Source organism: Mesoplodon bidens (genome assembly GCF_964165515.1).
Source record: "Mesoplodon bidens genome assembly, chromosome: 3".
Classification (NCBI taxonomy): Eukaryota; Metazoa; Chordata; class Mammalia; order Artiodactyla; family Ziphiidae; genus Mesoplodon; species Mesoplodon bidens.
In genome coordinates, this window is record NC_138178.1 from 178,430,685 (window position 1) to 178,456,871 (window position 26,187).

At 57.1% G+C, this 26,187-nt stretch overlaps 2 protein-coding genes across 2 annotated transcripts; one reads left to right on the plus strand and one right to left on the minus strand.

The window, feature by feature from the left end:
- Window positions 1-2,923: 2,923 nt before the first annotated feature.
- On the plus strand, window positions 2,924-4,156 carry LOC308615189 (transmembrane glycoprotein NMB-like). Its single transcript, XM_081230376.1, has one exon. It carries the CDS (start codon window positions 2,986-2,988, stop codon window positions 4,045-4,047), a length of 1,062 nt encoding a protein of 353 aa, XP_081086502.1. The 5' UTR covers window positions 2,924-2,985; the 3' UTR covers window positions 4,048-4,156.
- Window positions 4,157-12,827: 8,671 nt separating this feature from the next.
- On the minus strand, window positions 12,828-24,602 carry GPR132 (G protein-coupled receptor 132). The gene is made up of 3 exons (XM_081230377.1): window positions 24,592-24,602; window positions 20,164-20,256; window positions 12,828-13,943 (listed from the first exon to the last, which is right to left on the minus strand). Exons 2-3 carry the CDS (start codon window positions 20,168-20,170, stop codon window positions 12,922-12,924), a joined length of 1,029 nt encoding a protein of 342 aa, XP_081086503.1. The 5' UTR covers window positions 20,171-20,256; window positions 24,592-24,602; the 3' UTR covers window positions 12,828-12,921.
- Between the last annotated feature and the right edge of the window lie 1,585 nt (window positions 24,603-26,187).

Sequence of the window (26,187 nt, forward strand, 5' to 3'; positions counted from 1 at the left end):
ACTTTCATGGTGGTCCAGTGCATAAGACTCTGCGCTCCCAAAGCAGGGGGCCCGGGTTTGATCCCTGGGCATCCGGGAACTAGATCTCACATGCATGCCGCAACTAAAAAAGATCCCACATGCCACAACTAAGACCCAGAGCAGCCTAAATAAATAAACAAATATAAATAAATAAATAAATAGCTCAGGTAGAATGCCTGCTTTTTTTTTTATTTTAAATCTTTTATTGTAGTTTGAGCATGTTCATTTCTTTTTTTTTTAACATCTTTGTTGCAGTATAATTGCTTTACAACGGTGTGTTAGTTTCTGCTTTATAACAAAGTGAATCAGCTATACATATACGTATACCCCCATATCCCCTCCCTCTTGCATCTCCCTCCCTCCCACCCTCCCTATCCCATCCCTCTAGGTGGTCACAAAGCACCAAGCTGATCTCCCTGTGCTATGTGGCTGCTTCCCACTAGCTATCTGTTTTACGTTTGGTAGTGTATATACGTCCATGCCACTCTCTCACTTCGTCCCAGCTTACCCTTCCCTCTCCCCGTGTCCTTAAGTCCATTCCCTACATCTGCATCTTTATTCCTGTCCTGCCCCTAGGTTCTTCAGAACCTTTTTTTTTTTTTTTTTTTTAGATTCCATACATATGTGTTAGCATATGGTATTTGTTTTTCTCTTTCTGACTTACTTCACTCTGTATGACATACTCTAGGTCCATCCACCTCACAACAAATAACTCAATTTCGTTTCTTTTTATGGCTGAGTAATATTCCATTGTATGTATGTGCCACATCTTCTTTATCCATTCATCTGTCAGTGGACACTTAGGTTGCTTCCATGTCCTGGCTATTGTAACTAGTGCTGCAATGAATATTGTGGTACATGACTCTTTTTGAATTATGGTTTTCTCAGGGTATATACCCGGTAGTGGGATTGCTGGGTCATATGGTAATTCTATTTTTAGTTTTTCAAGGAACCTCCATACTGTTCTCCATAGTGACTGTATCAATTTACATTCCCACCAACAGTGCAAGAGGGTTCCCTTTTCTCCACGCCCTCTTCAGCATTTATTGTTTGTAGATTTTTAGATGATAGCCATTCTGACTGGTGTGAGATGATATCTTATTGTAGTTTTGACTTGCTTTTCTCTAATGATTAATGATGTTGAGCATTCTTTCATGTGTTTGTTGGCAATCTGTATATCCTCTTTGGAGAAATGTCTATTTAGGTCTTAGAATGGCTGCCTTCTTTTCAGCGTTGATAACTCCAAAGACATGTTTATTTTAATTAAGCCAACAACTCCAAGTTAGCTTTAATTCACCAAAATTAATCCTAGATCACATAAACCCCAAAAGCACCTAGGCCAGTCTGTTATATTTTAATTCATATAAGGGCTTGTTTGTTTTTAAACCACTTAATTAGAGCCCTTTTACAAATTAATGTTAACAATACCAACCAGAAATAGAAGAGAAACATAATACCACACATCTACCACACATATATAGACACACATGAAAACACAGATAGATGCAAACAGGGGCCTTACAGTTTCATTTAAAATTCTAGCCATGTCTCAGATATAAGCTCAAAAGAATAGTCAGATCCAAACTGTGCTGTAAGGATCCTTTTAGAGCCGTTTATGGAGTCAATTTGTCTTTTAGAAGCTTCTGCATACCAATGGAAGGACGCATTGCATGGTCTCCTGAGACGTTTGGAATTCTCTCTTTTAAGGGTGCCCCTTAAGGTGGACTTACTTCAAACAAAGGTTCCCCCTTTAGAACAGGATGGTGACTTACCAAAACGCTTCAACAAACAGACAGAAACAGAAAGCAAGTTTTCCCCTAGAAGCTTTGGAGTATATTTGTCTGTAATCAAAAACCTTGGGCAATTGCTATTTAAATCTGTCCTTCTAGTTGTTATTTGCTCCAGTTAAGGTAGAAACAGTAATTAAAGGTTTAGCATTTGGATCCAATTTTAAAGGGGCAGGTTTTTGCTGAGGAGGAGAGAGGGAGATGGTGCTAAGGGCTGAGGCTGAGACAAAGGGGTGGGGTCTGAGTCAAGGGGATGGGGCCTGAGACAAAGGGGTGGGGTCTGAAACAAAGGGGTGGGGTCTGAGTCAAGGGGATGGGACCTGAGACAAAGGGGTGGAATCTGAGACGAAGCGGGCAGGGAAGACAAGCAAGACAAAGAAGCTGGGGGAGGGAACACAAGGAGCCCCAGGCTTCATAAGCCATTTTGTTCTTTTCTAGGTTTTTGTTGTTGTTTTGGCCAGTTTAGAAAAGGTATCTTGCAAAGAGGCAATTTTAGAGTTTTGTGCACATTTGGAAGCTTTTGGGTGCCAATAAAAATAAATCTACCGAGTGTCAGTGATTGTGTGCGAGAAAGACGTGCCCGGCCACGGCTGGCTTGGAAGATGGAAGCGGGCCCTAAGCCAGGAGGAAATGCAGGGAGACCTCTAGAAGCTAGAAAAGGCGTTCATGATGTGCTGAGCAATGAAAAACCTTCTGGTTATGTGCGGGAGCACAGGCAATTAAATGGCTGGTCATCAGATGAAAATGACTGTAATGAAAAACTCTATCCAGTGTGGAAGAGGGGAGACTCGAGGTGGAAAAACTCTTGGAAAGGAAGCCGTGCGCAGGCACTTCTGACCAGTGCTGCACGGGCTCAACTCTAACATTCGCAGTGAACCTGGCATTCCCCAGATGCCAACAGGAAGACGCCAGTGGCAACATAGTCTATGAGAAGAACTGCAGAAATGATACTGGTCCATCTCCTGACCCATATGCTTACAACTGCACAGCATGGACAGAGGACAGTGACTGGGGAAATGGCACCAGACAAGGCCATCACGGGAAGCCTTTCCCTCACCCCGCAAAGTGGAATTTCGTCTATGTGTTCCACACACTTGGTCAATATTTCCAGGCATTGGGACAGTGTTCAGTGAGAGTTTCTATAAATACAGCCAATGTGACGCTTGGCCCTCAAATCATGGAAGTAACTGTCTATAGAAGACACCGACGGGCATACGTTCCCATAGCAAAAGTGAAAGATGTGTATGTGGTAACAGATCCGATTCCTGTATTTGTGACTATGTCCCAGAAGAACAATCGAAATTCATCTGATGAAACCTTCCTCAAGGACCTCCCCATTACGTTCGATGTCCTGATTCATGATCCCAGCCACTTCCTCAATGAGTCTGCCATTTACTACAAGTGGAACCTTGGGGATAATACTGGTCTGTTTGTTTCCGACAATCACACTTTGAACCACACCTATGTTCTCAATGGAACCTTCAGTCTCAACCTCACTGTGCAAGCTACAGTGCCTGGACCTTGTCCTTCACCTTCACCCAGACCTCCAAAAACCACCCCTTCTTTGGACTCTCCAGTACCTGCTGGTGACAATGCCCTGGCGCTGAGGGAGATTCCTGATAAAAACTGCCATATTAACAGATGCGGCTACTTTAAAGCCACCATCACAATTGTAGAGGGAATTCTGGAGGTTAACATCATCCAGGTGACAGATGTCCTGATGCCCGTGCCACAGCCTGACAACTCCCTGGTGGATTTCGTCGTGACCTGCCAAGGGAGCATCCCCACAGAGGTCTGTACCGTCATCTCCGACCCCACCTGCCAGGTCACTCAGAACACAGTCTGTGACCCTGTGGACATGGACCTGGGCAACATGTGCTTGCTGACAGTGAGAAGAACCTTTGGTGGGTCTGGGACATACTGTATGAACGTCACTCTGGGTGATGATGCAAGCCTGGCCCTCACGAGCACCCTTGTCTCTATCCCTGGAAAAGACCCAGACTCCCTTTTAAGAATGGCAAATGGTACCCTGGTCTTCGTTGGCTGCATGGCCATATTTGTCACTGTGATCGCCCTTTTGGTGTACAAAAAACACAAGGAATACAAACCAATAGAAAACAGCACTGGGATCGTGGTCAGAGGCAAAGGCCTGAATGTTTTTCTCAATTTTGCAAAGATGCTCTTCCCCGGAAACCAGGAAGAAGATCCACTGCTCAAGAACCAACCGGGAATTCTTTAAATCTTCTGCCTTACTTCTGACCAATAGCTCACTCTTCGGCGCCATTTATGTCAGCTATGCTAGAGTGGATGACAATTAAATTTTTGAAAAGATTATTGTAAAATATATATTGTGTTTTAGGGAGGTCCAATTTTTATTATAGGTTAAATGACATTTTAGAGAGGTGGAGGGGAATTTACACACAGCCTCACCCATGTTATATTAACTGATAAAACCAATTAGCAATTAAACTACACACAGCCTCACCCATGTTATATTAACTGATGAAACCAATTAGCAGCACTTTCTTTCGTGATGGTTTGTTTCAGTTATAATGTCTTAGGTGATTAGTAGGATAGATATACTGTATCCAAAAAAAAGAAAAAGAAAAAGAAATCTACCATTCATTTGTTTAATTTTAGGACCACGGTCCTCCAATGTATTCCTAACAAAAATGAGTTTGAGATTAAAAGTTCCCCATAATGTGCACTGTAATTCCAGATTACTTTTAGTTTGTTTGGCCCACTTAGTTAAAATGTACATATGGGGGTCCATAGTTTTTGAGTATGAAACTGGCCAGAGTCCCTGAAGCCGGGCTGCCCTCAGAGAATTTAGGAGACTGGGATGCCATTTCCCTAAGTTCTCCTGGAAACCCGAGATGGTTGCTAGAGTCCTTGCCCAGATACCAAAAGGAATAAAGGTCCCAGTTAGCATGATCCCCAAAAGAGAACCCTGTTACCGCACTCCAGAAAACAACTGAGTACTTACCAAGGACAAAGCCTTGAACCAGAAAGGACAAAACCTTTCCAGATCCCATGTAAAGTCTGAGAGCTCAAAACACAAAAAGAGCGGGGCGTGGAATCCAAGAGGAGACGCACCAAACCGAAAGCAGGTGGCGACTCACAGAAGTGATGAGCACGAGGGGCTCAGTGTGGGCACGTCACCGCATTCCACAAGCTGTCATCTCTCGGGGTTTGCCTCCTTTGGACCCCACCTCGGACACCAAATATGTCAACTTTAATAATACAGTAGCCAGTTATTTTACCAGCAAAAGTGAGTTTATTCAGGAATAGCCAGAGGAATAGCAATTCTGCATATGCGAACTATGGTGGACCCCAGGCAAATCCAGAAAACAAGGAGGAGGAACTTGCTTTTATAGGGAAAAGAAGGGAGTTGGGAGGGGCTGTGATACCCAAAGAGTGGGAGCGAGCGTAGAGTCCCAAGTATGAAGGCTTCTCGTTGGTTGGGCTGTCGTGGGGCGGAGGGAAGTCTTCTTCTTCCTGTTGCATTGTAACTGGAGGCACCTTTTGTGAGAGATGTAGGTAAAGTCGTCTCCTGTTTGGGGTAATTGATAATATGCACAGTAGGCACGAGAGCTTCCCCTGCAGGTCTGTCCCGGCTCCTACTTTAGTCTCTGTAATTCCACAAAACTGTGTGTGCTGCTTTTCTGTAAATTGGAAATTATTTCAAAACTAAAAGTTGGATAAAAGTATATACACACAATAATTCTATATAGTTTCCATGGGTACCTATGTAGGCAAGCAAATGTTTAGGAAAAGCGCAACTTCTGTAAGTATACATGGATGTAATCATCAAGGAAAGAAAACGGTGTCCTTATGAAACTGAAGAGACACGGCGGGGGAGGCAGCGTGAGAGACCTGAAGGAAGTCAAAGGGGTCGATCAGCGTGTGGCTGGCACACCTTCTGGTGTGGAGCAGGCCCTGGGCACAGGAGCTGTGGTGGACTGGAGGCAAATGCCACTAGCCCTGAAGAGGCCAAGGAGCAGGATGGGCAGGTGCAGAGCACAGAGGTCCCCCCTGTGTGTGGGCTTCCTGCTCAGATGGCTTTGCCCCCAGAGTCTCAGAGTGGCTGCAGCGGCACCAGACCGTGCACCCAGTCTCACAGGAGTTCTGGGGAAAGAGAGAGCCTTTCCTCCAGGAGGCAAACTGAAGTCCTGGCCCACCTGTTTTCTGGCCAGAATTGAACACAGGCCTTTCCAGTGGCGTTTGGCTTAGGGCAGAGGTTCTCCAGGTGTAGGCCTGCGCCCCCCCAGCAGCAATATCTTCTGGGAACTTGTTATGGATGCAGATTCTCCAACCCAGAAGCTCTGGGGCTAGGCTCTGTCTGCCTGTGTTTCAGCAGGCCCACCAGGGGATTCTGATGTAGGCTGAAACTTGAGAAGCAATCAGAGCCCACCCAGAGCCCAAACCCAGCAGTGGAGGGGCGGGCAGGGCAGGGTGGGCTGTCATCTCCAGGGGGGTCAGGAATGGTCATGAGGGAGGAAGGTGATTATCTCCTGGGCATCAGAAACAACAGGTACCCTGCTTACCTCACCTGACACCCTGGGGTGAGGCTGGGAGGTGGTCTGGCAGGGCTGAGGGCAGAGCCCACTGGGGACCCTCAGCCACCCTGCCCACCCTGCCTGCCCATTGCCTGAAACCTAGGCCTCTGTCACTAGGGGACTGTGGAGCCCCAGAGCCATGAGCGGGGGATACATGGGGGCCATTGGGGCTGAGGCCTCTCAGCCCACCCTCCTTTGAGCTGTGGTGGCCCCAGAATGTCCCTTCAGGGGCCTTGGGGCTGCAGTCTGGATGAAGGGGGTCTGATGTGTCTTTTTTTAAAAAACAGCTTTATTGAGATGCGACCACATACCATACAGCTCACCTTTTAAGGTGCACAAGCCAGTGTTTTTAGTGTATCCACAGACACGTCAGTGTTAGAACACTTTCATCCCCTCAGAAAGAGCCCCCTGCCCTTTAGCTATCGCCCCGCCCCCAGCCCCAGGCGACCACTTATCTCCCCTCTGTTGCTATGGATTTCCCTATTCTGGACACCTCTTAGAAATGGCATCATGCTTTATGTGGCCTTCTGTGTCTGGCCTCTCACTTAGCACGTTTTTCAGGCTCAGCCACACTGTAACAGGGGCCGGAACTTCATTCCTTGTCATGGCCGAGTAACAGTCCGTTGTGTGATGGACCACGTTTTGCTATGGCCATCTGGCTACTGGGGATAATGCTGCTCCCAGCATTGTGTACACGGATGCTTTCAACGCTCTTGGATACGCCATCGGAGTGGCATTGCTGGGTCACGTGTAAATTTGAGGCACCGGCAGACCGTGTCGACAGCAGCTGCCCCGGCTGGTGGCGGGTGTGCTCTGGGTGCCTCCCGGGAGGGCCTCCCTGCTGCACGGCCCTGGCCGCCTCCGCTCTGCCGGGAGCCCAGGGACAGGGCCACCGCCGGCCCTGCTGGTCCCCGCCCTCCCCGCCCCAGGGGCGTGCTCCCATCCCTCGGGGCCCAGCCCCGAAGCCCCGTGACCCTGCAGTTTCTCAGGATTCGCACGAGGCCGGGAGCACCGGTTGATGTCACCGTCAACCATCACGTGACTGTCACTTGTCACCGGGCGCAGGGCCTCTCGCGGCTTCTCTTCCCCTTCTCAGACCGGGCTTTGGGCCCGGTTCCGCACGCCCTGCCTGCGTGGCGCCGCGCGGTTTCTCCCATTAGAACCGCTCTAAAGGGTCCGGATCCGGCGAGGAAGGGGCGCTCAGACACTAGTCCGCCTAGTCCGCCGCAGCCGCCTCAGGTGGTGCTGCCCCCTGGCGGCCGCGGGCCGGACATGCACGGCGTGCTCGGCCTCGCGGGCACCCTCTAGGGGCCGTCACTGGGACAGGCGGGCCTTGGTCATTAAGAACTTGGGTCTTCGCAGGACCCCGGGGAAAGACCACCCAGGAAGCTGAAACGAGGCTCTAAGTTTTGAGCGCCCACTCGGTGTCAGGCACAGCTTAAGCGGGGGACAGACATGATGTCAGTGAACGTCCCCAACAGCCCTGCGGGAAGGTCCTGTGGCCATCCCCAAATCACAGGTGACGCCAGCTGGGCTGGCGGTGGTGAAATACCTCGTCCAAAGCGAGCTGTCCTCCGACGTCCGGGGTTTCCGGAAGGTCTTAGAGTCACACGGAGAGCGCGGCTGTTTCCCCGCTAGGACCACGCGCTCCCCGGAACGTCAGCGTGCTGTCCTGTCCACTCAGGAGGGCCTCCCGGGCAGGTCCCTCTAGCTGCGTCAGGAGGCTTTGGGCAGCAGTGTGCCTTCCTGGGGCTGTGCCGCCTCTTCTAGACCAACTCCAGACCATGTGACCCCAGGATTCCCAGCCAAACCGTTCAGAGCTCACCTCCCCCGCCGCTGCCGTGGCTTCTCCTTGGGCCTGTCCCCACGGGGTCTGCCCGGTGTGCACACCTGTGGCCACTCGCGAGCCCGGCGGAGTGAGGGTGGGCCCCGGAGGGGGCCTGACCCTGCACCGGATGTGCGGGTGTATTTGTCAGGGCTGGAGCCGGGGTGTGTCTGGTGGAACGGGGCTGTTAGGTTGTTGACTTTTCAAATACTTGGACACATGTGAGTGCTGAAATGTCGGGGGAGCCTGGGTGGGTCTCCCCGGCTGGCAGGGAGCTTGCCCACGCACTCGACCACCGGTCCCTCAGGGAACAGCAACAGACCCTGTTCAGGCACAGGCACTGTCCAGGGAGCTGGGAATACATCAGTGAACAAATAGCAGGGAGCGCTGGTCTGGGACACACTTGAGGAAAGAGCCCAGGAGTGTAGCCTGGGCTGTTCGAGGTGGCCGGGCAGCCCCGAGGGGTCTGGGGGCTCCCCTCTTCAGTTCCTGTCCCCTTCCATGGACCCCAGGACAGCAAGGGTGGGCCTCACTGTGCCTGGCTCCCTCCCCACCTCGTGGAACCGTGGGGAGCACTTTGTGGAGGGGTGGATGGAAGGGGGGCAGGGAGGGTGGGGGGGTGATGGAGGGAGGGGGTGATGGAGGGAGGGGTGTGATGGAGGGAGGGGTGTGATGGAGGGAGGGGGGTGATGGAGGGAGGGGGTGGGGGGGTGATGGAGGGGGTGATGGAGGGAGGGGGGTGGTGGAGGGGGGGTGGAGGGAGGGGGTGGTGGAGGCGGGGTGGAGGGGGGTGGAGGGAGGGGGTGATGGAGGGGGTGTGGAGGGGGGGTTGGAGGGAGGGGGGTGATGGAGGGAGGGGGGTGATGGGGGGGTGATGGAGGGAGGGGTGTGATGGAGGGAGGGGAGGCTGTCTGACCGGCTCTCAGGCTCTGTAACCGCACTATGAACGTGAGAAGTTTCCCTGAGCGACGTGAGTCAGATGACGGAGAAAGGTTGTGGTCCGTGAACGAAGGTTCAGCCACGATCTGAGGGGAGGGGAGGGGAGTGTTGGGGAGACTGTGCCTCGGGCCAAGGTGGGCCCTTGACCACCGCCTCCCCAGCTGCTCCCCAGGGTCTCGGCCTCAAGGGCAGGGCCGCCTCACGCCTTGGGTGGCCCTGTGTCCAGCACGGAGCTGGCAGGTGACCGGAGCCCAGCCCCTCCCTCGAGGCCCACCCCGGCCCGGGCAGCCTCTCCACTAAGGGCTGTGGATGGCGGATTGGGACCTGGCTGGGCCCTGAGCACGGAGCCTGCCCTCCCCAGCAGTGACAGCCCCTCCCTGCGGCCACCTTCTAATTTCATGTGGCCCCACGTCATCCAGCAGGCACCTTCTGAGACTCCCCGGGGGCGGAGACCCTCCAGGCCACCCCTCCTGGCAAAGTCCTGGCAGCCCCTCTCCTGAGCCAGTGGCTCCCGGGACCTGAGCCCTGCCACCGCCACAGTGGGGAGCTGGTGGGCCGGGCAGCGCTTGATGGGATCCTGCCCGGGAAGAAAGGGGCCGTTTATTGATTGCATGATGTCAGCAAAAGATGGAAAAGTAGGCAGTTCCCAGCCTGGGTGTGAAGAGGTGGTGGTGAACTAACGGGGGAAGCCCCTTCGCTGGGGGCTGGGGGCTGGGGGCTTGCGTCCAGGGTCACATCACACACACACACACACACACACACACACACACACACACACACAGGCGGTCCTCTGAGACTGTCCCGTGAGAGGACAGAGGGAGAGAGGAGGGGCAGGGTGGACAGGACAGGCCCACCGCTAAGGCTCACGCACCCGCTACTCCCAGGCCTGTGTGGATGAAGCCCCATGGCCCGAGGGTGGAGGGTGCGGACCCGTCAGGCACAGTTCTCACCCAGCTCCCATCCGATTCCCCTGCGCCTTGCGCAGCCTGGGCACCCTGGTGCGGGCGAGGCAGGCTCTGAGCTCCCCGGGGAGAGCGGACAGAAAGCAGTGCCCTGCCACAGAGCCGCTGGGCCAGGATGACTGCGGACCCGGCAGGGCCAGTGCTGGGCGTCCAGACGGCCACTGGGGCCCACCACGCGGCCTTGAGACAGAAGGGGCAACCTGGAGGGCTTCCCTGGTGGCGCAGTGGTTGGGAGTCCGCCTGCCGATGCAGGGGACACGGGTTCGTGCCCCTATCCCGGAAGATCCCACGTGCCGCGCAGCGGCTGGGCCCGCGAGCCATGGCCGTGGAGCCTGTGTGTCCGGAGCCTGTGCTCCGCAACGGGAGAGGCCACAGCAGTGAGAGGCCCACGTACAGCAAAAAAAAAAAAAAAAAAAAAAAAGAAGGGGCAACCTGGAGGGACACAAAAGGGGGCACGTGAAGACAGAAGCAGAGATTGGGGTGATGCAGCCACAAGCCCAGGGATGCCTAGAGCCACCAGAGGCTGAAAAAGCCAGGAAGGACTATCCCCTGGAGCCTCTGGAGGGAGCGCAGCCCTGCTGACACCTTGATTTTGGACTTGGGGACTCGGAGCTGTGAAAGGGTAAATTGCTGTTGTTTTAAGGCATTTCATCCTGGTTTGCAATCATTTGTTTCGGTGGCCCCGGACTCTCATGGACAGGAGGTGGGGACCTGCTCACAAGGCCCTGCTGCTCCCCTCGGTGGCAGCTTTACCTCTGTGGCTGAAATTGAGGCGTAAGATGCTGAAACCCCAGGGCCAGTGACGCTGCCCGAGAGACTAGGGTGCAAGGACGGTCCTGGGGGGCGGTTTGCCAGGTGAGGGGGCTGGAGGGAGAGCCCCAGGCTCGGATTTCGGATGCCAGGAACACTTCCTAAAACTGCCAAGGAAGCGACATGAGACTGCCAAGAAAGGGTCTTAATGAAGAAGATAGAGAGACTACGATCATTCTTTTTTCTGTACAGCAGATTTTCGCAGCAACTAGGAGGCCGGAGCACAGTCGTGGGGTGCTCGCGCGGTAACCGTGTCTTCCCCACGTTTGTCACGGTCACCGCCAAGTGGATGGTGACAGGTGCGGAGCGACGAGGGGTGGGCGATGAGTCTGGGGGCCACTCCTCCCCTGGGAGCCACAGAGCAGGGTTCTGCTCCTTCCTGCCATTCGTAGTGAATGGACTGGTGGCCCCCGGAAGGATCCGTCTCCTCCTACTCCCCGGAATCTGGGGGCGGGGCCTTATTTGGAAATAGGCTTTGGCTAAGGACGCAGCACTGAGCTCACCCTGGATTATCCAGGGGAGCCCTAAGTCCAAAGAGACAGAAGAGAGACAGAGAGGGGGGTGAACCCGGGGCGGGGGGCGCGGCAGCCCCAGAGGCCGAGAGTGAGGCATGGAACCCGCTCTCCTGAGAGCCGCCAGAAGGAGCCCTGCCCACGCCTTGATCTCCGACCTCCAGCCCCCAGAAGGCTGAGAGAATCCTGTTTGCTTTATGCCCCCCCGTTTGCAGTAATTCGTTACAGCAGCCCCGGGAAGTCATACGTCAGATGTTGTCCAAACGTCCTGTGATCGCGGGCCTGAATACTCCAGACTGTTCCTAGAAGCCGGCCCATCACCTGGAGAGCCCAGGCGCACGCCCCTCCCCCCGGGCTTGGCCCTCCAAGAGATCCCTAGAGGGAAACGTTTGCCTGAGAAGGTAAAATGACGTTACCCCAGGTTAGGAAGTTGGCACCGACGTGTATTCTTGCGTTTTTATTTCTAAACGTATTTTCTAAATCACATATCCTCTCAGGGTCTCTCACAATGAAGAACATCGATCGCTGCTGCCTTAGGGAAATGCGAACATAAGCGGTGGGCGTGGTCAGCCCCCAATGCCGACCCGCTGAGGTAGATGTCACTGGCCCCTGTCACGGATGGGGGAACGGAGTTTGCGCTGTGACCTGGCCTGGCCCTCGGCGGCTTCTCCCCGACAGCGGAGCTGGGAAGCCTCGGTGCGGAGGACTCACCGCTGTCCTCGGAGCCCGTTGGCGGAGTGTCACCCTGCCTGGGGTGCCCCCCGGCCCTCCCGGCTGATGGGCATTCCGGCCACGAGCACGTGGGGCTCCCTCCGGAGGCCGTGTGGGTGCACCCCGCCCCCCCGGCTCCCCTCAGGTCTGCCGTACAGAGAGGCCCCAGCCCAGGCCCCGCGAGCAGCCGCCGCAGGAAGGGGCACGGTTTGCGCTGACATCTGGGGCGGAAGAACAAAGGCCCCACCATGTCCTCTCCCAGTCCTCCAAGCAACGCTTGCAGAAAAGCACGGGAAATAAAGCCATCACGCGGAGGCTGACAGGCACCTACCGCACGCAGGGCCTGTGCCAGCTGCCGGCAGCACCACGTGGCCACGCGGCCTCTGCCTGCGACCCTGCGGCGCGCTAATAGCCGAGAGCGCCAGCCAGAACAAGCCCTCCTGCCTGCCACGGGCTCTCCCTGCAGCTGGCAGACCCGCCCTCACCCTCGGGGCGCTGCCACCTCCCTTGTGGGGCTTCTGCTCCCAGTGGAAAAGCCTGGGGGGCTGGGGCCCCCAAGGCGCAGGAGCTCCAGGAACGAGAAATCTGTGGCGTGTCATCCAGAGGGGGCTCCACAGCCAGTGCTATGGACACCGGCGGGCAGGCTCTGTGGGAAGCCGAGCGGTTGGCCCTGGACTCCCATGCTGGGTTCAGCGGGCCCCTCAGTCAGGCCCTCCAGGGTGCGTGGCGAGGCCGTGTGCCCGGCAGTGGCCCCGGTGGGCGGACAGGCTTGGGGAAGGCGTGGCTGTCTGTGAGCTATGTGGGCGACTGTGCCTCCTGTGAGTCCTTTGAATATGTGAGCTTGGCGACGTCTGCCTTCGTGGACCACTTTTTCCACCCCTTGTGGATTCTGGACACTTCTTGGCGTGAAACTTCTGTGGCCAGCACATATATGATGGGGTCGGCCACGCTGTTCACCGTGGCCAGGCTCAGGAACACCACGGAGACCGTGTACAGGTTGATTTCGAAGGCGCACACAGGGCCCCTGTCTCCTTTGTAGTAAGAAAAGGCTATGGCTTTGACCAGGAGCACCAGGTGGTAGGGAGCAAAGCAGAACAGGAAGATGGCCACGACCGCGATGGCCAGGCGCTTCACCTTGGCCTTCTGGGTGGCGCTCAGGCCGGCGCTCAGCTTGATGCTCCTGAAGATGCGCTCGTTGGTGAAGGCGATGACGGACAGAGGGACAGCGAAGCCCACGGCGAAGCGCGTGTAGTAGTACCCGGCGATCTCGCGGTCCATCGGCAGCTTCTCAAAGCAGGTTTCCTTCTCCTCCATCTGAAACACCGGGTAGTGGATGAGCCCCACGAGAATGAAGACAGACACGGAGATGAGGATGGCGGTCTTCTGGTGGCGGCGGCCTCGCGTCTCCAGCGCGTACACCACTGCCAGGAAGCGGTCGCAGGAGATGCAGCACAGGAAGAGGATGCTGACGTAGAGGTTGCAGAAAAAGACGTAGGCGGTCACCTTGCAGGCCCGCGGGCCCAGGGGCCAGCGGTGCCCGTTCTGGATGTAGACGACCCAGAGCGGCAGGGTGCCGATGTAGAGCAGCTCGCACAGCGCCAGGCAGAAGAGGTAGACGGCCAGCACGTGGCCCTGGCGCGCCTGCAGCAGCGTCAGCCAGGCCGTCAGGCAGTTGGCTGGCAGGCCCAGCGCGCACACGGTGCTGTACACGGTCACCAGGAACACCCTGCTGTCGTTGAAGGGCACCGTGCAGTTCTGGTGAGGTACGCCGGTCGACAGGGCCCCTGGCAGAGGGCTGGCCACCGGCGTGGCGTTTCCTGTGGGGCAGAGACAGCGTGAGGGCGGGTGTCGCTGGGAACCACCTGAATCAGATGTGATGGTGCAAGAAGGGGCAAGAAGGCTCTTGTCAGCTGCGGACTGGACGCGCCAGGGTTCAAGTTTTCCAGATGGTTCCCTAAAGTCATCCTAAATCACCCATCCCCCAGCCGATGGCCTCGAAGATACAAGGGCGGCAATACCTCGTCCTTGTCACTAACCGAGTCATTTTCCAAAGTGTTGTTTGTGGGCTTGAAGTGAGTTTATTTCTCTATTCGCCTTCTGTTATGAGTTGAATTGTGCCCCCCCCACACCCAAAAAAAAGATATGTGGAGTCCCAACCCCCAGGACCTCAAAACGTGATTGGATTTGGAGATGGGGTCTTTACAGAGGTGATCAAGTCAAAATGAGGTCTTTAGGGTGGGTCCTAATCCAGTATGACTGTGTTCTTATAAAAAGGGGACATTTAAACCCAGGGACACGCGTGAACGAAAGCCGATGTGAGGACGGGGAGAAGACGGCAATCCCAAGCCGAGGAGAGAGGCCCCGGAAGAATGCAGCCCGCCCACACCTCCATCTCAGACTTCCAGCCTCCAGGGCTACAACAGAAGAAATGTCTGTGATTTAAATCATCTGGTCTGGGCTTCCCTGGTGGCACAGTGATTAAGAATCCGCCTGCCAATGCAGGGGACACGGGTTCGAGCCCTGGTCCGGGAAGATCCCACATGCCACTGAGCAACTAAGCCCGTGCGCCACAACTACTGAGTCTGCGCTCTAGAGCCCGCGAGCCACAACTACTGAGCCCGCGTGATGCAACTACTGAAGCCCGTGTGTCTAGAGCCCGTGCTCCGCAACAAGAGAAGCCACCCCAATGAGAAGCCTGCGCACCGCAACAAAGAGTAGCCCCCGCTCAGCTCACCACAACTAGAGAAAGCCCACACACAGTAACAAAGACCCAATACAGCCAAAAAATAAAGTAAAAAAATAAATCACCTGGTCTGCGGTCCTTTGTTACAGCAGCCCTAGCAAACAATACATCTTTTGGATTTATGGAGTTTAGTTTTTAGTCTATTTCCCCCTTTATTGGTTTGGATATTATTAAGCCATTTTTAATCTTTTCGAGAGTACCCTGGATGTTTTAATGTGCATATTTAGTAGTGTCTAAAGTTAGCCAAAACCTTCACCTCCTGCGTGGGCACAAACCCTGGGACGCTGTTGCTCTAATGGCCCCACGTTTGGCTGATGTGCAATTCTGGTCCCAGTTATGTTAGTCGTGTGGGTTCTTTGCCTGTTTAACCCCATAGGTCAGATGTTATTATTATTACCATTCCTGCCGTGGTTGTTGTTGTGACTTCACACTGTCCATCCCTGTTCACAGGGGCCCACATGTCGGCCAGACTCCTGCCCGCTCCCTTTCCTGCTGCATTTCCGAGGTCATTCCCTCCTTTCCCTGAAGACAGCCCTCACAAGCCCTGGGGACGAGAGCTTGCCCCAGCTTTGGTTCATCTGAAATGCACTTTTACCCCAATTCTGGAGGACGGTTCCCCCAGGGGTCCGATTTAGCTCGGGCCCCGCTGCAGCCCAGCTTCTGGCTTCTGAAGCTGCGACGGCGGCCGCCTGCTGTCTAGTTGCTCTGCCCTCGGACCCCTGACTCTGAGACTCTGTACACCCCAGTGCTCTGGATGCCCCTCTGTTTGCCTCCTGGGGCTCTGGTCAGGCACGTGCTGGACCTCTCGCCCCATCCTCACCTCGCTCTGCACCCTCCCCCCCTCCCCCATCCTGCAGGACCGTCCGTCTGTCCAGGCAACCTACTGACATTGAACTTGAGTTTGTGAGCTCTTTATATCTGTGTCTAATTGGTGGGGTTTTTTAAAAACTCATCCACTGCGTTAAAATTCAGGGATCATGTCTTTCATTTCTAGACACTCCATCTGGCTCCCTTTCGAGTCTCTTGTTCTCTGCTCATGTTTTTCCTTCCGTCTCTGATCTCCTTACATTCACTCAACGTACTGATGTCACTGTGCGTGACCCTCCCAGCACCTGCAGTCTTGGAGGCCGGACCCCCGCCCTGGCACAGTGCCTGCACACCCTCCCACAGGCCGGCTCCCTCGCATGTCTTGTGGCGGTTGTGAGCTCATGCCTTATGGGGCGTTATCCGTGGGCGTTTCCTGAGTGGGAGGGGCTGTCTCCCGAGGGCTTGTGGGCTCAGGTGGCCGGAGGGCAGGAGTCCTTGGATTTACTCCAGGGCTGGTTTCCATCCAGGCCTCATAGCGGGGCTGAACTTTGGGGTCTCTATGCAGGTGTCCCAATTCCGAGCCCACGCCCTCCCCACGTGGGAGCCAGGGCTCACCCGCTGTCCCCTCAAGAAACAAACGATGAGGAATCAGTCCATAAATATGAGACGAGCCCTGAAACCTTAGGCCTGTCAGCGTCCCTCTGTTGATTCTAAGCGTCAGTTACACTGGACAGTCGCCACCGTCACCCATCATATGAAGCCCAGCTCAGAGCAACCTCGGCATCACACAGCCCAGGGCTCCCCACAGCCCACGGTCCGCTGCCCGCTCCCGACTTTCCTCCACCCCCGTGAGCTCAGCCAAGCTTTCACGCTCTTCAGATGTGTCACCTGGGCTTTGCAGGGTTCGCACTGGGACCGTGCAGAGCCGGGCTGGTGGGCCACAGCATGGGAAGTGGAAGCTCACCAGGGCTTTGCGGTCCCTGCTGGGATGGGGGGCTGGGAAGAACCAGAGATTGGCCTTGGGGGCTCCTCCAAGCTCCAGTGCCTGCTTGTCATGGAGGACCCAGGAGGATGGCGGGACCTGGATGCCCACCTGCCCTCCCCTTAAGCCCTGCCTGGGACACCAGTTACCACCCGTCTCAACAGGGGGAAAGAAGCCAGTGAGGACGGGTGCTCCAGGCCCCAGGCACCTGCGAGGTGGTGCCCTCACCTGCCTCCCCACCAGGTGTTTCCGAGGGGACAAGGAATGAGTCGCCCTGCTGTAGGGGTGAGCCCCCTGCCCCCGTCTAAGGATCCATGGACAGTGCGGTGACTCACACTGGGGGCTCCCCGGGCTGAGGGACCCCACACGACGTGGGGAAGGAAGCCAGCGTGTCCCAGGCGCCCTCCCTCTCCCGCCCAGCCTGCCTCTCCTGGGTCCCTCTCGTGGCGGTGACCCCAGAACCCACTGCCTGACCTGTGCCCAGAGCTTCCCTGGACCCTCTCCCTCCCGACCCGCCCCTGGGACCTGCCATGCGACAGGAACATCTGGGTGGCCATGGGGGGACGCGCACCTCCCAGAGCCTGTGCCCTGGCCTCGGGAGATGCTGTCCCGTTTAGGCCCTGTGCACAGCACACTGTGGACGGAGCAGCCCCTTGAGGTCAGCGGGAGCCGCAGGCAGTGCCCGGACGCAGGTGGGGCTTCGCGCTGCCGCTCTGCTGCAGCAGCCTCTGGCGGTGATGGCCCTGTGATCCGGCCAGGGGAGTGGACAGCAGGCTGGACAGGCCTGGGGTGGCCTCAGTGACAGCAGAGAACGCGGCTCTTGCTTCCGCAGCCCAGTGACCCCTGAGGCCTGGAAGCTCTTTAGCTGCTTAGGTTGAAGACCCCTGTTGGAAGACCCCTTCCAACAGCCAAGGAAACCTTGGTGCATCCCAACGCTGACATGGCCGTGGGGTCGCGGGCAGCCATCCGGGATCCCTCAGGCTTCGAGGGCCCTTCTGAGGGACTCAGCCCCAGTGCCCATGCATGGTTTTCAGCACCCCCCGCCCCCCACAGGGCGACCTGATGCAGAAATTAGCGGCAGGACAGTGAAGGCGGGCAGAGAGCAGTGCTTGTTCTTCAGCTGAAGGCTCACTGTGAAGGTCCCCAGGGTGACGGAGCCGTCGGCCCCCCAGTGCGCTCCCGACACCCTTCTGTGCCACTAACTTGTTTTTCACAATTTTACAAATTCTGGTAAAATATACATAAGATAAAAGTGACCATCTTAACCATTTTAAGTGTCCACTTCTGCGGCACTAAGTACATTCACGTTGTTGTACAACCGTCACCATATCCATTTCCAGAAGTTTTCATCTTGCAAAACTGAAACTCTGTCCCCATTAAACACCCACTGCCCACTCCTCCCCCAGACCTTCCTGTGAGTGGAGCCTAAAGAATGTGTCCTCCTGTGACTGGCCTCTTTCGCTTTGCATCATATTCTCAGGGTCCATGTGTCAGAACATCCTTCCTTTTTAGGACAGGGTAATAGCCCACTGTGTGGATGGAGCACATTAGGGTCTCCCACTCATCTGTCTATGGACACTTGGGCTACTTCCACGTCTTGGCTGTTGTGAGTAGTGCTGCCATGAATGTGGGTGTGCAAATACCTCTTCCACACCTGTGTTCACTTCTTATTTATTTTTGGCTGCGTTGGGTCTTAGCTGCCACACGCAGTCTCTTTGTTGTGGCGCGTGGGATTAGTTGCCCTGCGGCATGTGGGATCTTAGTTCCCTGACTAGGGATCAAACCCGAGTCGCCTACATTGGAAGGCAGATTCTTAACCACTGGACTGCCAGGGAAGTCCCAAGTTCACTTCTTTTTTGTGGATTGCTGGAGCATATGGTGATTCTCTATTTTAGCTTTTTGAGGAATCTCCATACTGTTTTCCCCAGCAGCTGCTCCATTTTCCGATCCCACCAACAGCACACGGGGGTTCTCATTTCTCCACATCCTCACTAGTACTTGGTATTTTGGGGGTTTTTTTGTTTTGTTTTGTTTTTTTGCGGTACGCGGGCCTCTCAGTGTTGTGGCCTCTCCCGTTGCGGAGCACAGGCTCCGGACGCGCAGGCTCAGCGGCCATGGCTCACGGGCCCAGCCGTTCCGCGGCACGTGGGATCCTCCCGGACCGGGGCACGAACCCGTGTCCCCTGCATCGGCAGGCGGACTCCCAACCACTGCGCCACCAGGGAAGCCCGGTATTTTGGTTTTGACAGTGGCTGTCCCGATAGGAGCAAGGCGGTCCCTTTTCTGGGCCCCCACTCAAGGCCCTAAACTCCGGGACGTGGGCTTCATTCCACGTGCAGACAGAAGGGTGTCGGGGAGTCATCAGGCCCGGCTGGCAGTTCTCCACACGCGAGTCGGGCTGCACCAAGCGGAGGGGCCGACGGTGTGTAGGGGAGCACTGGGCTGCGGGGGGCGGTTCTCAGGTGGGAGAAAGGTGACACCTGTCTGCACAGGCTGGCCCTGCTTGGACGGCTTGTCCCTCCCAGCCATGCGAGTCCTCCAAGGTGCCAGCCCAACCCCCTGGACCCCAGCACTGCCCTGGCTCCATCCCAGCACCGACCCTGTCTTGCCACACTCTGGGGGGCAGAGCGTGAGGGAACCCAAAACCCAAGTGGAGGCCCAGGTGAGGCCTGCGGGCCCCTCGCTGCTCCCAGCCACCCCTACAACACTGCCGACCCCCCCAGGGTGCAGACTGGACTCAGTGTAGTTAGTGCAGCCACATGCCACCTGCTGGGGCCACAGGGCTGGCACGTGGCCTCCCATCTTCACCTGCCCACACCCAGTCCCCTCCCCCAAGCCGTCTGGTGACCAGCACTGAGCACACAGGTGAGAGCCTGCCCCTCCCACCGCGGGGCACTCAGAGGACTCTGACTGCTTGGGAAAGGAGTCTCCCGGGCTGGGGGCACACGAGCCCCCGGGAGGGGAAGGAGGCTCTGTGGGGCATCTGTGGCTCGGCACAGGGTCTCTCGCAAGAATTGGGCAGGATACAAGGCCCAGGTGGACCCCAGAGCCTCCACGTCTCCTTCAGTCCTGTTCTTGGTTCTTTTCTAGCACTTCAAGGGAATTAAGAAGTGGGGGCTTCCTGATGTCCTGATGGAAAGCCTCCAGCTTTATTGTTTCTAAGTTAGTTTTTATTTCAAGAAGTCTACATTTTTAAAAAATTTATTTGGCTGCGTCAGGTCTTAGTTGCGGCATGCGGGATCCTTTTAGTTGTGGCATGCGAACTCTTAGTTGTAGCATGTGGGATCTAGCTCCCTGACTAGGGATCGAACCCAGGTCCCCTGCATTGGGAGCGCGGAGTCTTAGCCACTGCGCCACCAGGAAAGTCCCTTGAGAAGTCTACTTTTGCATGCTAATTTTTGAAGTAATTTTCCCTGTTATGAGACAAACTACATTGGTAGAAAGATTTTCACGGGCTCCCTCCTAAATGTTCCAAGTCAAAGGAGGCATGGGGTGGGGCTCTCACCTGTCATGTCTGACAGCTCTGGGCTCAGGATGGGGCTGCGGTGTATGTCATATGACGATCCTGTTGAGACGTTTCCTCCGAGTTTCACGTGACCTGGAGAAAGGGTGGGTTGAAATTGCTTTAGGGAAATCAGATTAAATCACAAATTAAGTTATTTGACAAATGGTTAGTGAGCATTTGTTAAGTGCCAAGTCTTGTATTCATCCTGTGGGATACAACAGCCGAGGCTTAATATAAAAAGGACTCCCACAAATCAACAGAAATAAGTGTCAAAGCCGATCATTCACAGAAGAAGTAAAAGTACCTCCTACAGATTGGAAAACGCTCAACTTCACTCATATAGTCAAAGAAATGCGAACGTAAACAACCAAACAGTGGTCTTTTTCTTGCCTATCAGATTGGCAAAAATAAAGAACTTTAATTCTTAGTGTTGGCAAGAGAGTGAGGAAGTGGGATCCTTCACTGTGTTGGGAGCATAAACGGGCACAGATGTTTTCTAGCACAATTTGGTAACATGTCTCAAAAATCTTCAATGTGGGCTTCCCTGGTGGTGCAGTGGTTGAGAGTCCGCCTGCCAATGCAGGGGATGCGGTTCGTGGCCCGATCTGGGAAGATCCCATATGCCACGGAGCGGCTGGGCCCGTGAGCCATGGCCACTGAGCCTGCGCGTCCGGAGCCTGTGCTCCACAACGGGAGAGGCCACAACAGTGAGAGGCCCACGTATCGAAAAAAAAAAAAAGAATCCGGCTGCCAATGCAGGGGACGCGGGTTCGAGACCTTGTCCGGGAAGATCCCACATGCCGTGGAGCAACTGAGTCCGTCCGCCACAACTACTGAGCCAGCGCTCTAGAGCCCGCAAGTCACAACTACTGAGCCCACGAGCCACAACTACTGAAGCCCGCACGCCTAGAGCCCGTGCTCTGAAACAAGAGAAGCCACTGCAATGAGAAGCCCGTGCACCACAAGGAAGAGTAGCCCCCGCTTGCCACAACTAGAGAAAACCCGCACGCAGCAACAAAGACCCAACACAGCAAAAAATAAAATTAATTAATTAATTAAAAATTTTTTTCAATGTGCTTCACTTTTAAAAAAAATAAATTTATTTATTTTGGGGCCACCAGGGAAGCCCTGTGCTTCACTTTTGAGCAGATAAAATCCTTTCTAGGAATTTTTCCTGGTGAAAGAATTACCTGAGATGCAAAGTGCATGGACATTGCTCCTGTGAAAGGGACCGGGACCCCTGGGAGACTGCCCATGACAGAGGTGGACAGGCTCGGGGGTGCTGGCAGATGGTGCAGAATTCTGCCCCCCCATCTCTCTGCTTCCTTCCTGAACCAGAGGTGCCCCTAACGTAAGCTCCATCCTGTCAGCTAGAGAGGGTCTGGGGGAGGCGGGCTCTCTAAACCCTTCCTCAGCCAGCCTGGAGCCAGGCCCAGACCCCACCCACAGCCTCTGTCAGGCGGAGCCCCCAGCCCCGTGGGGCGTCGGCAGGTGCAGGACCCACCCCCCAACACTGGGAGGGCCGACTGTGCTGACAACAGATGAACCACCGGGAAATAACAGGAAGCCAAGGTGTTTACCTGAAACTGCAAAGAGTTCATCGACTTAGAATTTGTGAGCAAGACCTCGGAAATACAGACAAAGGTAAGGCGCTGAGGCAACAAAGAATCAAGAAACGCATTGACCTTTCAAAACTGACGTCCTGACAGACTGGGGGGCGTGGCCAGAGGGTCAATGGGCACCCCCACCCCCGTCCATCCCTGCACCCCCCTTGCTCAGTCAGCCCCCAGGGGGCCACCCAGGGGTGCTCTACCTGCGGTCTATGCCTGGCCCTGAGACCCGCAAGCAGAGCGAACACTGCCCTCTAAGGAGATGGCCCAAGGTGCTCAGGGCGGCCACCCAGTGGGGCCAGCGTGGCACGTGGGTCTGTGGCCCGGTCAGCTCGGGGGTGAGGGAGGGCTGAGCCTGAGGAAGGGGGGTCCAGGAGGGTCTCCAACTGTGAGGGTGGCCCACATGAGCTGCAGGGGTGCCAGCCCACCTGGGAGCTGTCCAGACGCCCCTGAGCCCCGTGAGCCTGGGAGGGACACAAAAGCCTCACCCTGGGCCCGATTCCTTTGTCAGAACTGAGATTCTGGAAAACTGGGAGGTGGTCCCTTCCCCCAGGGGCTGCGCTGCCCGGCTCTTCCCTGATGCAGATGGCAGCAGAAAGGTGACCACTGTCTCTAGAAGTCACTTCTGCAAAAGCCAGAGGAAGTGGTGCAACTGACACTGTGCAGTCCTGGGGCCCCTGCTCGCCCCCCCAGCCCCATGCAGTCTGCAGAGCGGAGCACTGATTCCAGATCTGGGGCCGCGTCCCTGACTGTCAGGTGCCCACAGTCTGCCTGCACTGGCAGGGTGCAGGGGTCACATTGAGAGGATCGGGGGGCACAGAAGGCCCAGGCCGGAGCAGCCAGGCACTGGAACCGCCCCACGCCCCAGGTGCGGTCCTGCCCTGCTCATGCCCACAGGCCTGGGCACCTGCCCCCGTGCCCACCCCTGGCCTTTTGCCCAGAAGAGCTCAGCCCAGTCTTGGGCTTCGTCCTGGCCTTTCCCTGCCCAGTGGACACATGGCTTCAGGTCTCCGCCCCGGCCACCTCCCGGGGTGGCCGTGGACTGTCCCCTCCTGGTGTCCCCACCCTGCCAGCCCCAGAGTGCCCGTGGCCCCTCCCCACTAGGAGCTGGGGCTCTTGCCGGCCAGGAGCCGACAGGCCTGGGTGCCCCCTTGTCCTCTCCCGGGGTCAGGTGCCAAGAGGGACGCAGCTTCCACGCCGGCAGCCTCACCGCCCTTCCTGCCCAGCATGCCAGCCTGGTGGGCTCAGGGCCTCCGTCCCCGCTCTGTGCTCCAGGGGGCCTATGACAGCCACAGGCCATGGGGTGGGTGGCCCAGGTCAGCCCGAAGCCCCTATGCACCCAGCCCTGGGCTCGAGCGGCCCCTGCCTCCCGCCCCCACCCCCTCTGGCCCTGGGCACCACCCTGGTGCCTGCACGTCCCCAAAGGGCCCACGGAAGCCCCACAGGAAGCACTGTGTCCGGATGGATGCTCACGTGACATGCTGGCCCCCAGCGCTGGCCCCCGACGCCCTATGCCCTGCGTGTGCAGTGGGTCCCTCCCGTCATTTAAGATACACTTTCAGACGTTTCACTCTGGAGCTTTTCAAACAAATGCAAAAGCACAGGGCACGAGCCCGCGTCCAGCACGCCCACTGCCCTCACCTCCCGGTGCCCCAGTGCACGCCATGGGACCTGGTCCCCAGCTACTGATCATCGCTGTGGGTTTGCTGGAAGTCTTTACCTTTCACCACGGCTGGGCCTGTCGGTGACTTCCAACCTCTCACTCCCACCTGCTCCCACTCAGAGCTTTGACTTTATTTCCGTCTCTGCGCAGGTTACACTTTGGGGAGGCAGCTCCTGACTTAGCAGCCCCTGAGCTCCTTGCTCTCAGGCAGCTGAACCGGGGCCCCCATCTCACCAGCACAGCAGGAGTCCCTCTCCATTTCCCCCACTTAGGTAGAGTTTTTAGAGTGTGCCTTCTCAAACGCGCCTCCATTTCCTTGACGGCGAGGGGGGTGGAGAGCCCGCACCTGTCCCACCGTCGCCGGAGGCATTTCCGTCCTCTCCCTTCTGCCTGGAGGAGCCCCTAAAACATCACCTTGTCACCGTCCAGGCAGAGACGCCAGGAAGAACCCCTTCCTCAGCGCCCAGCCCCTGCCCACCGTCCTCAGCAGACGCCTACGGGAGCCCCCCCAGTGCCTGGCGCTGGACACCGTCCCAAGAAGCCTGCGAGCTGCCCAGCCTCAGAACCAGGCTGGCTGCCCACCCCAGCAGAGACCCACTGTCCTTCCATCCCTCCTCTCGCCCACGTGCCTCTGGCCCCACCAGGCCCTGGAGGCCAGGGTGGCCGCGCATTATACCCACCCCGCCAGGCTCCCCACCACCTCCGAGAATCAGCGACAAGCACGCAGCCCTGGGAAGTCCCTGAGTGCCTGGCGGAGGCCCTGAGGGACCTGGCCCCCAGCGCTGGCCCCCGACGCCCTATGCCCTGCGTATGCAGTGGGTCCCTCCTGTCATTTAAGATACACTTTCAGACGGCAAGGAGACCTTCCCAGGGGGATAAGCCCCCGGCTCCCGGCTCCCAGCCGGCCCAGCACTGTGGCCGGGGGGGCGGGGGACTCTGCAGAGGGGAATCTCAGCAGCTCTGAAGGGGCAGCGGAGGGACCGTCCCTCCCCCCAGTCCCCCGCCCTCCCTCCGCATTTGTGGTGCCCCGGGGTCCCTCTTGCTGAAGGAGCCCAGGTTAAGACCCTCCACCAAGCCCCCACCTTTATGCCAACGAATCACTCTGCCTTCAGACCCCAACCCCGACTGCTCCCCGCACATGGGCCCGGGACTTACTCAGGGCCCGCCCGGTGCCAGCCTCGTGCTCCCTCCCTGCAGGCGCAGTTGAGAGCTTTCAGGAAGTAGCAGGAGTGTCTCTAAAACTCCCCAAACCGCAAACAGAGCGAGACCTGGGGTTGGCCAGCCCTCCGGGGCGGCTCCTCACTGGTGCTGAGACTGTGGCCTCATCGCTTTGCTGAGAACAGCCTCAGTGCCACTTCTCGTGGTTCTGGCAACACCCAGACCTGCCTTCCCTCAGGACCTTCCCAGGCGGCTAGGGCCGGACATGGGACCGGCTCGCATGAGCTGCTGGTGCCTAGTGCTCCCAGACAGCTGCGGCTGGACACCCAGGGGCAGGGACCCCCAGGGAGATGGACCCCAGCTCCGCAGGCCCAGGCCTGGCGTGGCCCCTCACAGGCTGCTGGGCACAGAGCAGGGCCGCCTGCAAGAGGCCTTGCCTTCCCAGGGACACCCATGGGGCACTGGGAGCAGAGATGCTGCCCGGCACTGCCCACTGTGGCCCCAGGACAGCACCTGTCCCCAGCGCCCAGACATCTCACATGGAGCCCGCCCTCCCCACTCCCCGTCCTGGGGTGGGCCAGCACACCCCGTCTAGGTGGTGTCTCTGAGCCCCTAAAGCCGATCCCAGCCAGGCCAGGTGGCCTCTGAGGGTGGGTTTCTCTTGAGAGGCCGCGTGGGATCCCCCGGGGACCCAGAGTCCACGCTGGCGGTGGGGGGTCTGTGTGTCTCTCTACGGCTTGCAGGATCACAGCCTAAAGCACGTGGCCAGTGTCCTCGGAAGATGCGGGGGGCTGCAGGTGACCGCCACCTTGTCTGACCACCCTGGGCTGACTCTGGGTTTTGGGGTGAGACGGAGGCACCATGGGCCCCTCCCTGCATCCCCACTGCAGACCTGGCTCTTCAGCCCAGGGCAGGGCTGGGCCCACCAACATTTGTGGGTGATCTGTGTCCAGCACCACAGCACGGGCGGTAGGCGGCGTTGGAACTGAGGCCACCGCGCCCCCCCTCACGTTGAGGGCCCGGGGAGCCCGGGAGGGCGGACCCCCACTCTTCACTTTCCCTCGGGACGTTCGTCTGGTGGCTGGAGGCTGGCTCCCTCTCGGTCCCCCCACCTCCACCGCACCACAGCTTCTCAGGGTGGGTGGGAACATGGAGCAGCAGAGAGCTGGGTGCGGAGCACGTGCAGGTCTGAGCACAGGCTCACCTCAGCCTTCCCAGAGCACCTGTCCAGGGCAGCCCTTCCCAGGTGAGCAGTGGCAGGTAGAGCTGAGGCTCTGGGTGGGCCAGGTGGTACCCACACCCTTGGGGTCCGAGTGAAGCAGGGCCTCAGCCGGGACACAGCCCACATCCGGCCGGTGGGCCAGGCACCCTCAGGGATGGTGGGGGACAGCTGTCATCATGGGGGCGGCCCAGGCCCTCCCCGGGACTGTTCCCTTCTGCACGCCCACCTAGGGGTCCGCGTATTCCCGGGCTGCCCCGCACCCAACTGACGCGCTTGGGCCTGAAACCCTGGCCACCGTCACCCTCCGTGCCGCGGCTGTCGGGTCAGGGGTGGCAGCCAAATCCTCCCCTTGGGGTCTTCAGGGGGGTCTG